The 14,343-nt window shown below is 32.1% G+C and overlaps 1 protein-coding gene across 1 annotated transcript in view; it reads right to left on the minus strand.

Moving 5' to 3' along the window:
- The window catches only part of LOC113370450 (high mobility group protein DSP1-like), a 106,868-nt gene that overhangs the window by 22,717 nt on the left and 69,808 nt on the right, over window positions 1-14,343 (minus strand). Inside the window, exon 4 of the mRNA XM_026611118.1 lies at window positions 4,892-5,055. Coding sequence (XP_026466903.1) covers window positions 4,892-5,055 — 164 coding nt within the window. The remainder of the gene's footprint in view (window positions 1-4,891; window positions 5,056-14,343) is intronic.

Genomic DNA, 14,343 nt, shown 5'->3' on the forward strand with positions numbered 1-14,343 from the left:
AAAAGTCTCACTTTACCCCGTACATGGAGTAGAAAGGGTCAGATACCAAATATCTATATAATTAGGAATTATGTGAATTTTTTTATGAACATAGTTCGATAGATGCTTGTTTAATGTGTTAAGTGTTGCAAAGTTGTTAATTGGATTTAGACAGTATAATTACTGAAAGTCAAATTGGAACTTTGTGCCCTGCCCTTCCCTATGTCAATTTTATTTGATATTAAATTTTAATATGTGTCATTTTTATTTCTAATTAAAATGTATGTACAGGCTTTTCCTTTAAATTACTGAAACATGTAACATATTTACATATTAAAATAGTTTTTCTTCAGTATGCTTTGTATGACGACCGGTTAGTAGGACGAGATTTCGGCGTCCCTTCGATGTCATACTAAGCGAATTCTGCTGTATATATATATATATATATATATATATATATATATATATATATGTGTGTGTGTGTATGTGTATGTGTGTTGAAAGTGTTTAAATTTGATGTTGAAATGTATGATTAATTTCTTGGAGGGCAAGTAAAAAATATAAATAAGTAAAGATTTTTTAAAACATCTTTATTTTTCCATACGTTGCGACGTAAAATTCTAATTCATCTGTAGTGGTTCTAGTAATTTTGAAAAAAAAAAACAGAAAGTAACGTTAATAACTGAATATACATAAGCAAGAATAAAAAGAAAGAGATTTAACTAAAGAGACAGAAGATATCTAAACCTTAAATTTAAATATAGCATAAAACATTACTTGAAATTCTTAGATTATCACTTGCATATATTATTAACAGCTTGTAAAAAATTAATAATTGGAAACAAGCACCAAATGTCAGTAATTTCTTTTTTGTAAAGAATAAAAAATAATTAATAAACAGAATATTATACGTAAGCACTCGTGTATCCGAGGAAAGCCAAACAAGAATGAAATTTCTGTAAAAATACAAAATGCGAGGTCAAAATTTTGAGAAGAAAACACATGTGTTCGTACTAACCATCAGTAAAATTCGATATAAATTGAGAAAAATTATGTAGAACACATTGGTAAATTTCTCAGATGAAGCTGGTGTTTGATCGTTTGTTTATACTGTTTTTGTTGAAGAAAATGTAAGCCGATTCTGAAAAGCGTCTTTGTGAGACTTTCGACTCATGATGAAGATCTTTTGCATCATAAAAATTTAACGTATGGTTATTTTGTTTTAAAAGTTCTGTGATCATTGTTTGCCCTTTATTTTTGTTTTTTGAGTTATTATCGTGTTGTTTTAAACGATCGATAACGTTCTGTCCTGTTTCGCCAATATAGGTGGAATCACAGCTATTGCAGGATATTTTATAGACCACATTGGATATTCGTTCCAAACTAGTGCGCGGCTTTAATTTTGAGAAAAGGGAATTGAGCGTTAAATCGATGTTGCATACTAAACAAAGATTTGCGTAATAAAATTTTTTTTTTCACATCGGATAAAGTTCCTTGATGTAAGGTAGGCAAATGGTACCATCAAAATTATTATCTTTTGTGGAAATTAAACTCAGGTTGGGGTTAATTATTTTGTTTTTTAAAATAGTGAGTCTATTGTTTGTGACGGATTTTATAAGATGTGGAGGATAGGAATTTTGTGCGAGGGTTTTGAAAATTAAATCTAAGTTTGAGGTCTAAAATTGTTTGTAGAAAGGAGGATAGCATGATCTACTAGATTAATGATAGTACCTATTTTCATACTAGAGGGGTGGTAAGAGTGAAAATTTAAGTACCTACCTGACCAAGTAGGTTTTTGGTACCAGTTAGTGATAATGCTTGCCATGATAATCTAAGCAATTTATTTGATAGACGAGATTTTTAGTTTCCACTGAATGAAGGCTAGGATTACAGGCAAAACGTATGGATTTAAAATAAATTTTTGAAAGAAATTCATGTTTTTTATTGATGTTATGCCCGATTATTAGACTTTGTTAATATATATATATATATATATATATATATATATATATATATATACATAAATATATATGTTTGTGTTACATTCTAGTGTGTAGAGTTAGTTAATCTGTACACACTAGAATGAAACTAAACTAGCTGTAAGTGGAATTCTGTCTTAAGGCAATTAAGGCATCGTGCCTTAAGGCAAATTGCTGGAACTTCCCGTACTAAAAATTATTATTTTTTTAAAAACAATTAACATTTTTGAAAAAATTTTACTTCGAAAAAATTAGATTTTTGAGAAACTATAAATTTGACAAAAAATTACTTTTTTAAAAAAAATTTTTTTGAAAAGAAAAATGTTTTCTTCATTTTGACATATTTTGGAAATTCTGAAGGTTTTTTCAAAGCAATCGTACTGCTTTCACTGCATAAAGACGAAATATCAAAGCGCGTAAGCGCCGCATCGCCGTCTAGCGCGTAAACATTGGTACGGAACCCATGGGAATGTGAACAAAATGTATACTTATTGTTAAAATATCTGATAATTTGATGTGCATATGTCTAATAATCATTTTTGACCGCCAAATGGCTCATTTTTTTACTTTTTCCTCCTTATCTCCAAAGTCGTTGGACCTGCCTTTCCAAAATTTTGAACAGTTCTTCATTTAGTCAATACCAATAAAATGTTTTTTGAATTATTCAAATCGGACGCTCCGTTCTCTTAAAAACTGAGTTACCGTTTCCGGCACTTTTTGCCCCGTATCTTCGGAACGGCTAGACCTACCTTTGCCAAAAACTAATCAGCACGTCTCCTTATCAATACAAATCGAATGTTTTTTAAATTATTCAAATCGGTTGATTCGTGTTCCCGAAATCGTCGACGAAAATTTGTATCCGCACATACATACACACACACACACATACATCCATTTCTACAGCTGTTACGCTCCACCTAGTCTTTCTTTGCCCGATTTTGTCGATTTTTTTGATCGTCTTGTGGAGGATGCAAAACGACACCACCCCGTAGCGATAGCCGGTGACTTTAACGCATGGGCGGTAGACTGGGGAAGTAGGAAGACTAATGCAAGAGGTAAAGCACTTTTAGAGGCCTTTAATGCACTTGACGTTGTTTTACTTAATAGTGGTGATAAGCCAACCTTTGCCAAGGGCAGTGCAAGCTCAATAATAGACCTTACTTTTGTTAGCAATAGCCTCGTCAGAGGAAATTGCAATTGGGAGGTATTAGATATCTACACTGCTAGTGACCACAATGCAATCATCTGCGAAATATCAACAAATAGAAACATTAGAAGACATGCGAAAATATCTAAAGCCATTGGGTGGAAAATAAAATCTTTTGATGAAAGCGCCATGAAAGTTGCCTTAAATTGCAAACCTATAATTTCAGAACACGCAGATGAGCATACTAGAGAGCTGATGGACTGAAGAAATTAGCTCTCTTCGTAAAGAGTGCCTAAACAAAAGAAGGATCTCTCAGCAAGGGTATAGTCTCACTAATTCTGCACAACTGGTAGTGGAATATAAACAAGTACGTCGGCAACATAATAAAGCTGTCAAAGATAGTAAAGTTAGGTGCTGGAAAGAACATTTGGATGAAGTCGAGGAAAACCCATGGAAAAGACCTTATAAGACTGTAATGTCTCGCCTCAAAAGCCAGCCAATACCTTCACCAACTTGCCCACGACTATTGAATAAAATAGTAACTACTTTGTTTCCACGACAACCTAATTTAAACTACCAGGTAACACATGTAGAACAGAATAATATTCCACCTATAACACTGGCAGAACTGATGGAAGCTTGTCATCGCGTTGGTAATAGTAAGGCACCGGGATTAGATGGAATTCCTAATATTGCCTTAAAAACATCAATTATGACATCTCCGACAATGTTTCTTAATGCATATAATACATGAAAGAAGGGGGTTTTCCACGAAAATGGAAACAGCAAAGATTAGTGCTTATTCCCAAAGGAAAAAAAACACCAGTTGAACCATCATCCTACCGTCCAATATGCATGCTGGATACAGCGGGTAAATTTTTTGAAAGAATAATTTACCAAAGAATAGATGCAATAGTTGACCCAATCCTAGCAGACAATCAGTATGGTTTTCGCAAAGGGCGATCAACTATCGATGCTATAAACTTGGTAGTTAATACCGCCAAGGAGGCAATTGCTGGAACCAGATGGAAGGGGGGTGCGAAAAAGTACTGCTTTGTAGCTACATTGGATATAAAAAATGCTTTCAATTCTGCAAACTGGGGTTGCGTTATGAATGCACTCCGTGACAAGAACGTGCCAGCATACCTCTGCAATATAGTCGCAAGCTACTTTACAGACAGAATTCTAATGTACGATTCACGCGATGGTACAGAAGAATATAATATAACAGGAGGTGTGCCGATGTTCTAGGCCCTTTGCTGTGGAATATTATGTATGATGGCATATTGAGACTAGTTTTTGTGTAAAAATAAAACTACTTACTGCAATTTAATCATAATCATAATTAAATAATGTAATTGAACATCATCTGTCAAAAACGTTTAACATTTCACATATTATCCACCGTCCATTGTTTTATTCAAATTACGCTCCGACAAAAAATTTCAAATTCAAAATGTAAAGTGTCTACGCGATTTTAAAAAAATATCTCACCTTTTCGACCTTCTAGTCAAATCGGTTTAGCCGTTTTCGAATTTTGCCGGATCATTTGATCGAGGGCTCCATTTTTACATATAAGATATATAACAATAGAAGTGATAATCCAACTAGTCTACAAAACGTGACCGAGTATAAAACAGCATTATAAACTATGGTCGTATTTGACAGTGAAGTTTGACACTAGTAAAGCAAAATCATGAAATTTCAATAATTCAAACTATTTCTATTGTTTAATTAATTTTGTATGACTATACATCCTATAATCTATACAGTAATATAATCTTACAATGAACGTTTTGGTGCGTTGGGATCTTTGGCCTGCTTTCTTTTCTTTCCTCTTCCAACCTTTTCACCTTTCGGGGGCACATAACTCTGCATTTCTAAATCATATCGTTGTTTGTCCTTCTCAGCCATTTCGTGAAACCGTTTCCTTTCTTTGTCAATCATTGTCTGAAATTACACATAAATCAAAATTAAACAATTTTATATATTTCTTATATTTATACACAAAACCAATGCGAAAATCAATAATTTGCAAGTTTTAAAACTGCATCAAATCTAACAATAAATTGTAATAATGTATATCAAATTCATAAATAAATAAGATCAGTTGCTACCAAATATTCAAAATTGTATAAATTCTAGAAGAAAGATTTAGTCTGTTCTTTCTTGTAGAATTTATACAATTTTGAATATTGAGATAAGATAAATTGTTTTTAATAAAACACGTTCAAAAATTTGTCTATCAGAAATTTTTTGATAATTTATCAAAAACAATCTGTACATAAATAGAACGAAGCACTTGCGCAAATTTTCTTTGTTTTGTTTGTTTGAAAAAAATTATTTATTAATAATATATTACATAAAGGAAATGTGAGTAATTACAATTCTGTACATCAATCTCATGATAATAATACAATTCTTTATTAAATAATCATTTGAAAACATTATTGATAATTTAATTAAATGAATTGAATAAATGTTGGAAAAAAATCACAAAACCTATATTACAATGTTATTTCATGCGCAAATCTTGTATTTCATATAGTTATATCTTATATATAAAAATGGAGCTCTCGATAAAATGATTCGGTAAAACTCGAAAACGGCTAAACCGATTTGTCCAGTCTTAGTCTTGAAAAATTCGTGCCAATCCAAACATGGTCGGAAAGGTGAGATTATTTCATAATCGCGTAGAAACTTTACATTTTTAATTTAAAAATTTGTGTAGAAGCGTAATTTAAATAAAACAATGGACGGTGGCTAATACGTGAAATGTCAAACGTTTTAGATAGATGATGATCAATTACGTTTAATAGGATGATTTACGTAAATATTATTTAATTATGATTAAATTGTAGTAAGTAGTTTTGTTTGTAGTTTTATTTATATATAAAAACGTTAGTAAACGGGCCGCAAGTGTTACTAGAAACTCAAAATATCAACTTTTTTGAAATGTTAATATGAAAATGCACTTTTTGGCATATTATTCTCAAACACGGTGCTCTGGAAGATTTCATTTGAATTATTATATACTCATTGGTATATATAAAACATTTTCTAGGTTATTTTATTTTGTTTTTATGTTATTTAAATGCAGAACCTAAATTTGGTATCGATCAAATGGACATTTTGTCGAATAACACTTTCCCAGTAATAATTTCCCAGAATTTATCGAAGAATAGATAGTAATATATGAAGGTTATGGATTAAAAAGGTCCACCACCGAAGTGTCAAAAATCAGTAAAGTTGAGCATTGTTTAACGACAATATTTGAAAGTAGAGGGAAAAAGATGTATAACCAGCTATAACCTTGATTTGAAAACGGTGATCTTTGAAGTGGGGGAGATAAACGGTAATCTTTGAAAATTCATAATAAAAGTATTTTCTTCCGTAGGTAGTTTTTTAGCATTAGTTAAAAATGTAATTATTTTGTAAAATACCTTTAAAATTATAATAAGGCTTTAAACCTTTTTGCCACCTGCCCGTTACAAGTTACCCCGCCTATAGGGTAAAAAAGTCTAAATAACAAATTTTTGAAAGATATAAAAAAAGCACATTTCTCCAATGATGAACCTGCAATGATGAGCCTCGCCCTGCTCTACATATATACTTTTTATTGAATTTACTTTAATTCATCGAATGTTACTTGGAACTTTTCAAAAAGCAGGTCAAAGAAGAAATATTTAATTCATTTTCTATCTCGCCTCGCAAAAATTTGAAAATTTTGTATAAACTCAGTAGTTTTATTTACAATTATACGCAGAATCCACAATCCAAAAAGAATCTGAAAAACTTGAAACTTAATCAATAAGTCGAAAGACCAAAAAAGACTTGGATGGATTATACTGTTTTCTATAGAAAGTGTATAAATCTTCTAATTTGATTGTATTGACAAAATATAGACAAACTAATGGGGTTTATTGTTTTTATAATATCTAATTGTATACAGCATTCAAACAACACATCCTTATGCACTTAAAGTATTAATATTTTTGATTCTCTAGAAATGGTTTAGAATATACGTTATTTAGCAAAACATCGTTTGCCGGGTCAGCTAGTCTTATATATAAAAATGGAGCTCTGGATCAAATGATTCGGTTAAACTCGAAAATGGCTAAACCGATTTGGCCAGTCTTAGTCTTGAAAAATTCGTGCCAATCCAGAGATGGTCGGAAAAAGGTGAGATATTTTTTTCAAAATCGCGTATAAACTTTACATTTTTAATTTGAAAATTTTTGTAGAAGCGTAATTTGAATAAAACAATGGACGATGGCTAATACGTGAAATGTCAAACGATTTTGACAGATGATGTTCAATTACATTTAGTAGACAGGATGTTTTACGTGAATATTATTTAATTATGATTAAATTGTTGTAAGTTGTTTTGTTTGTAGTTTTAGTTATTTACAAAAACGTTAGTAAACGGGCCGCAAGTTTTACTAGAAACTAAATATCAACTTTTTTGAAATGTTAATATGAAAATGCACTTTTTGGCATATTTTTCCCAAGCACGGTGCTCCGATAGATCTCATTTGTATAATTATACACTCATTGGTATTTATAAAACATTTTCTAGGTTATATTATTTTTTCTTTATGTTATTTAAATTCAGAACCTAACTTTGGTATCGATCAAAGGGACATTTTGTCAAATAACATTTTCCCAGTTATAATTTCTCAGAATTTATCGAAGAATAGATAGTAATATATGAAGGTCCGGGGTTAAAAAGGTCCACCATCGATTTGTCAAAAACCAATAAAGTTACGCATCGTTCAACAACAATATTGGAAAGTAGAGGGAAAAAGATGTATAACCAGCTATAACCTTGATTCTTATGACTTTGTTATCGGGAGATAAACGGTAATCTTTGAAAATCCATAATAAAAGAATTTGTTCCATTGGTAATTTTTTAGCGTTAGTTAAAAATGTAATTATTTTGAAAAATACCTTTTAAATTAAAATAAGACATTTTTTTTTATTAACTCTTTTATTTAGAACTGTCCAGTATAGGACATTCAGTAAATTTAATGGATTTACAATAGTCCGCCGAAAAGGTACATTGTATACTACTTTGACTTGTTGGAAAAAACAACTCAGTAGTTGTTTTTTCGATATAAAATTTACAATATTTACTTATTAAATAATTTCTTAAAATAAGACATTAAACCTGTTTGCCACCTGGCCGTTCCAAGTTACCCCGTCTATGAGGTAAGAAGGTCTAGACAAGAAGTTTTTGAAAGATAGCAAAAAAGCACATTTCAAAAACACATTAGCAGGATGAAGTAGCTGGCAGTAGTCAGATAATTGATCGTTTGAAATGTGTTATTTGTTGTGATATAACTGGTTTGATTATTATAATATAATTAATATTTGCTCAAAGTAAAATTGGACCTTTGTGCCTCGCCCTGCTCTACATATATACATTTTATTAAATTTACGTTAATTCATCGAATGTAACTTGAAACTTTTCGAAAAGAAGGTCAAAGAAGAAATACTTAATTCATTTTCTATCTCTCTATCTTTCTATCTTATAAAAAATTTGAAAATTTTTTATAAGCTCAGTAGTATTATTTACAATTATGAAAAACTTGAAATGTAATCAATAAAGCGAAAGTCCAAAAAAGACTTGGATTGGATTATACTATGTTTTCTATAGAAAGTATATAAAACTTCCAGTTTGATTGTATTGACAAAATGTAGACAAACTAATGGGGTTTATTGTTTTTATAATACCTCATTGTATATAGCATTCAATCAACACATCCTTATACACTTAAAGTATTAATATTTTTGTTTCTCTAAAAATTGTTTTACCTTACCTAACAAAACAACGTTTGCCGAGTCAGCTAGTAATATATACTTTTGCTACGTTTAACCCAAAAATTCGTGTCATTTCAAATCAACAGAACTTTTATGAGAAGTAAATGTGTGATAATGACATCTCAGACAGTTCGCCGATCTGTCAAATACATCAATGAAACTAATAGTGCATGACATTGTGCAATTGCACCTTCCCGTAACGTAATAAAGGAATAAAAAAAAACGTTCCGCGATTAACACGTTAGCGGACTTGAATGCTATAGGGCACGGGAAAATCCATGAAAATTACACTAAAAACGACATAGGTTCTCATGATGGCCACAAAGTAAAAATGATTGCATGTTTTGTAAAATACTGACAGGTTTCATTCCTCTTGAGTACGGTTTGAAGAATGTAGTGTTTCATAGAATCGCAGTTTATATTTATTCAATATTTATAACATATGAAATATTATATTATCCAATAAACTAGTGGGGTGCATGGCATCGTACCTTACGCCAAATTGCTGTATGTAACAAATGAAACTAGTAGTGCATGACATTGTGCAATTGCACCTTCCCGTAACGTAATAAAGGAATAAAAAAAAACGTTCAGCGATTAACACGTTAGCGGACTTGAATGCTATAGGGCACGGGAAAATCCATGAAAATTACACTAAAAACGACATAGGTTCTCATGATGGTCACAAAGTAAAAATGATTGCATGTTTTGTAAAATACTGACAGGTTTCATTCCTCTTGAGTACGGTTTGAAGAATGTAGTGTTTCATAGAATCGCAGTTTATATTTATTCAATATTTATAACATATGAAATATTATATTATCCAATAAACTAGTGGGGTGCATGGCATCGTACCTTACGCCAAATTGCTGTAACTTCTAGTACCGTAACTAATGTTCGAGGAATATTAAATGTTTTCAAATAGATAATTATAAATACTGTAACATTTGTCTAAGATTTATTTATAAGAAATAAACTGAATTACAAAGTTAAAGTTATTTATTTAAAGTATATAAGCGAGATTTAAAACTTTATCCAGAATTAAAATTAAAATCTGAGTTATTACTAAATATACAAAAAATTGACAATTTTTTTTCCAAAAGCAATTGTTTTGTCAACACAAGTAAAAAGTTTTTTGAATCATTCGATTCGGGTGCTTATTTCCCTCAAAAACAGTCATTCTTTGTATATTTAGTTCTGCATCTTCGAAATGGCTGGGCCTGCCTTTGCCAAAATAATAATAACCATTTCTCCCAATCATTGCTAATTGAATATTTTTTAGATCATCTTCACTCTTTGTTCTTTATCTCCGTAACGGCTGGACCTGCCTTTGCCAAAAACTAATCAGCACATCTGCCTATCAATAGAAATCGAATGTTTTTTGAACCATTTAAATCGGTTGATCCGTGCGCCCGAAAATTGAACGAAAAATGCGGACACACAAAACACACATACATACATCCATTTTTTCTACGTCGGCAACTAAATAAAGCTATCAAAGAAAGTAAAGTTAGGTGCTGGAAGGAACTCCTGGATGAAGTCGAGGAAAACCCATGGGAAAGGCATTATAAGATTGTAATGTTCGCCTCAAAAGCCAGCCAATACCAACTTGCCCACGACTATTGAATAAAATAGTAACTACTTTGTTCCCACGACAACCAAATTTGAACTACCAGGTAACACATGTAGAACTGGATAATATTCCACCTATAACACTGCAAGAACTGATGGAAGCTTGTCATCGGGTTGGAAATAGTAAGGCACCGGGATTAAATAGAATTCCTAATATTACCTTAAAAACATCAATTATAACATCACCGGCAATGCGTCTTAATGTCTATAACACATGTCTGAAAGAAGGGGTTTTTCCACGAAAATGGAAACAGCAAAGATTAGTGCTTCTTTCCAAAGGGAAAAACACCAAATGAACCATCAACGTACCGTCCGATATGCATGCTGGATATAGCAGGTAAAATTTTTGAAACAATAATTCGCCAAAAAATAGATGCAGTAGTTGACCCAATCCTAGCAGACAATCAGTATGGTTTTCGTAAAGGGCGATCAACTATCGATGCTATAACTTGGTAGTAAATACCGCCAAGGAAGCAATTGCTGGAATCAGTTGGAAGGGGGGTACGAAGAAGTACTGTCTTGTAGCTAAATTGGATACAAAAAATGCTTTCAATTCTACAAACTGGGATTGCATTATGAATGCACTGCGTGACAAGAATGTGCCAGCATACCTCTGCAATATAGTAGCAAGCTAGTTTACAGACAGAATAATAATATACGATTCACGCGATGGTACAGAAGAATATAATATAGGAGAAGGTGTGCCACAGGGCTCTGTTCTAGGCCCTTTGCTGTGGAATATTATGTATGATGGCCTTTTGAGACTAGAGATTCCAGAATGTGTGAAACTAGTAGCATATGCAGACTATGTTGCCATAGTAGTTGTCTCCAAACAAATTGATGAGATCGTACATTGTAAGTCTATTTGATATAACATTAAATCTAATGATAAACCTAATATCCACGTCTGGCTAAGTCGCAAGCATGGAGAAGTAAATTATTATACTACGCACGGCTGTTTCCATCGCTTCAAGCACGATAGCTCGCCGGATTGCCCATATTGTTTGGGCAAAATCGAAGATGCTGAGCATGTGTTCTTCGTGTGCTCGCGATTTGGTGCTGCATGGGACGAAGTGGAAGAGACATTGAGACGAAGCATTATCCCAGGTAATGTTGTTGAAGTGCCATAGACAGATTTGCAAGAGAGGTGCTAATTGACCTGCGCTCTATGAAAAGAGAAAGGACGAATGGGACTTCGCCCATTTACAAGATGAGAATAAAATCAAGTAAAGAATTATAACATTATAGATCCTCCCCCCACGAAGTAATGCCTAACGACGGTTTTCGTGAGGACCAGAGGAAGGGCAAAGCGGAGAAGGGCAAAGCGGAGGTTTTAGTCGGTATTATACCAGGGCGGTTTTGAGTCCGACATACCCAGACAGAACACAGTATGGGACGCATAAAGGCATTTCCTTCGCTATACAAAAAAAACATCAATTTTTTTGAGGTATGCCAAAATGTTCAGAAACCTTCAAAACGTCGAGAAATGTAAAAATTTTCTATTTCGATTTTTGGACGATTATAATAATTTACCCTACGGATAGTTAATTACACTATGGGAAGTTAATAATAAGATAATATCCATTCATACTGTAATTATAATGGATATTAGTAGAAATGAACAAAATTTAAATTTTAGCTTTCAATATTTTTACCTCTACAAATTACATTAAATTTCTTGCCTCAAAAATAGACCTGTTAGACCAAAACAACTCTTGATAGACTCCAAAAACTAGATAAAGGCTAAATCTGGGCAAAAAGTTTTACTTCAAATCCGCCAGAGATTTGAAACTTATATAATGAGAATATAATACTATGAAAATACAATATGAACATATTATATTCTCATATTGTCTAGCCTAGACTGACCCTTACAAAGACTGTTTAATCAAATTTCGGAACCGTGAATTTCATTATTCATATTTAATATTGCGACGACCATATCGCAAAAAACACTTACGCATATATGCAGTGAATTGAAAGAAAAAGTGCATGTAAGGTTCACATGCGATTGAAGTAAATCTTATTTGCTACCCTATATAAAATAAGATGGCATTTATGTAAAAACATATATATATATATATATATATATATATATATACTAGCTGACCCGACAGACTTCGTCCTGTCAAAAAAAATCTATCAAATCAGTTCTGATTGCTCTGTTGATCTTTTAAGGTTTTGTCTAAAGCCTCAAAAGATTTTTTATGTGCCATCGTGCATTCATCTCAAACGTTCTATTGATATTGCTGCAAAACCTTAGCCATTGCAGAGTTCTTCAAAATGTTTTAAGTTGGAGTTTTAAAACTTTGCATACTTAATGGCAATTTTAGTGCTGAATGGGCTGTTCGACCACCTTCGAGGAAGTGGAAGTAGAGCATCATGACGATTAAAAGCATCATGACGATTGGGCGCGGCCAGGCCTAAATGTATTAATACTTTGTTTGACATCATCAAGCTCATGTCTTCAATTGAAATCAATGCTTCGTTGTAAATTTCTTTACTGATTTGCATATTTGGATTTCCCATTTTATTCCGTCTTTGACACAAAATATCACCACACATATAATTTTTGTACTTGATCCACAAATCAATTGAGTTTGATGGAAAGCATGTGGATATGATTATAGAAAACAATGTTCGTAATTTGATGAGCGTCTGAAAATATTTTGCATCACTGAGAGTTTGAGTTTGATCCCAATGAGCGTCATTTTCTAGCAATTGTATACGTTGACGGGCTTCTCTGTAGGATCCACACAATTCACCATCAACAGTTCGTAAATGCTGGAATGATGTTGGGCCACGTCCATTGACTAATATGTAGCAGTCGTAAATAAAAACATTCACCATGGCTTGGATGTACTGAATAAATTCGATCAGTCGCATCGGTGAAATATACATCTGTGTATCCTGGTACTGGTTTTCCTTGTTTCCGTCGTATAAACCTTCTTAATTTCGAATGTAATATTTTAGTATTTCAGAATATATATTCGAACAAAACAAAAGCACACTCAGTAGAGCATAACAGAAAATGCAAGAAAAACACCACCGGCAAGGGCGGCAAAAACTTGAAGATAAATTCTTTAAAGCCATACCAATTTTAACGCCTGCCGAAAGTAAAACAAAAAAAAATAATATCGAGAAGCCGACTACGATTATTTGTATTAATTTAGAAAAGGGCTGTTTTTAGGGTTTTCCCGATGATTATTCGATTTTTTCTCGCCGTAAGAACCATCCTTGGACATCAACAAACATTTTAAAAAAAGAATTGGCCAAATTGGTCCAGGCGTTGTTGAGTTATGCGCTTACCAACACATTTTGCGATCCATTTTTATATATAAGATATATATATATATATATATATATATATATATATATATATATATATTTGTATAGTTTCGAACAAGAATCCAAAAATAATACAAAATAAAAAAACAAGAAAAGTTTTTAATAAACAATTTCTTTATTTAATTATTTGTTTACTGTCAACGTTTCGGAACTAGGTACGTTCCATCTTCAGGACATCTGTCAAGAAACATGATCTTGATGAGATTTAAGCAAACAATATGTTTAGGAATAGAAAATAGATTTTTCTTAAATAATAAATTAATTGTAACAAGTAATAATGTACAGAAATATGATAATATGATCAGAAAGAAAATGATAAAAATAAATGAGTGGATTATCAGAACAGGATATTAAAAATGATAGAAATTTTTTGAAAGTTATGGAAAATTTTTTTAAGAAAGGATTAATGATAAAATTGAATTAATTACCTGTATG

This window comes from Ctenocephalides felis, unplaced genomic scaffold (genome assembly GCF_003426905.1).
Source record: "Ctenocephalides felis isolate EL2017-DRISC unplaced genomic scaffold, ASM342690v1 CF-g0.4_SCAFFOLD_01492, whole genome shotgun sequence".
NCBI lineage: Eukaryota > Metazoa > Arthropoda > Insecta > Siphonaptera > Pulicidae > Ctenocephalides > Ctenocephalides felis.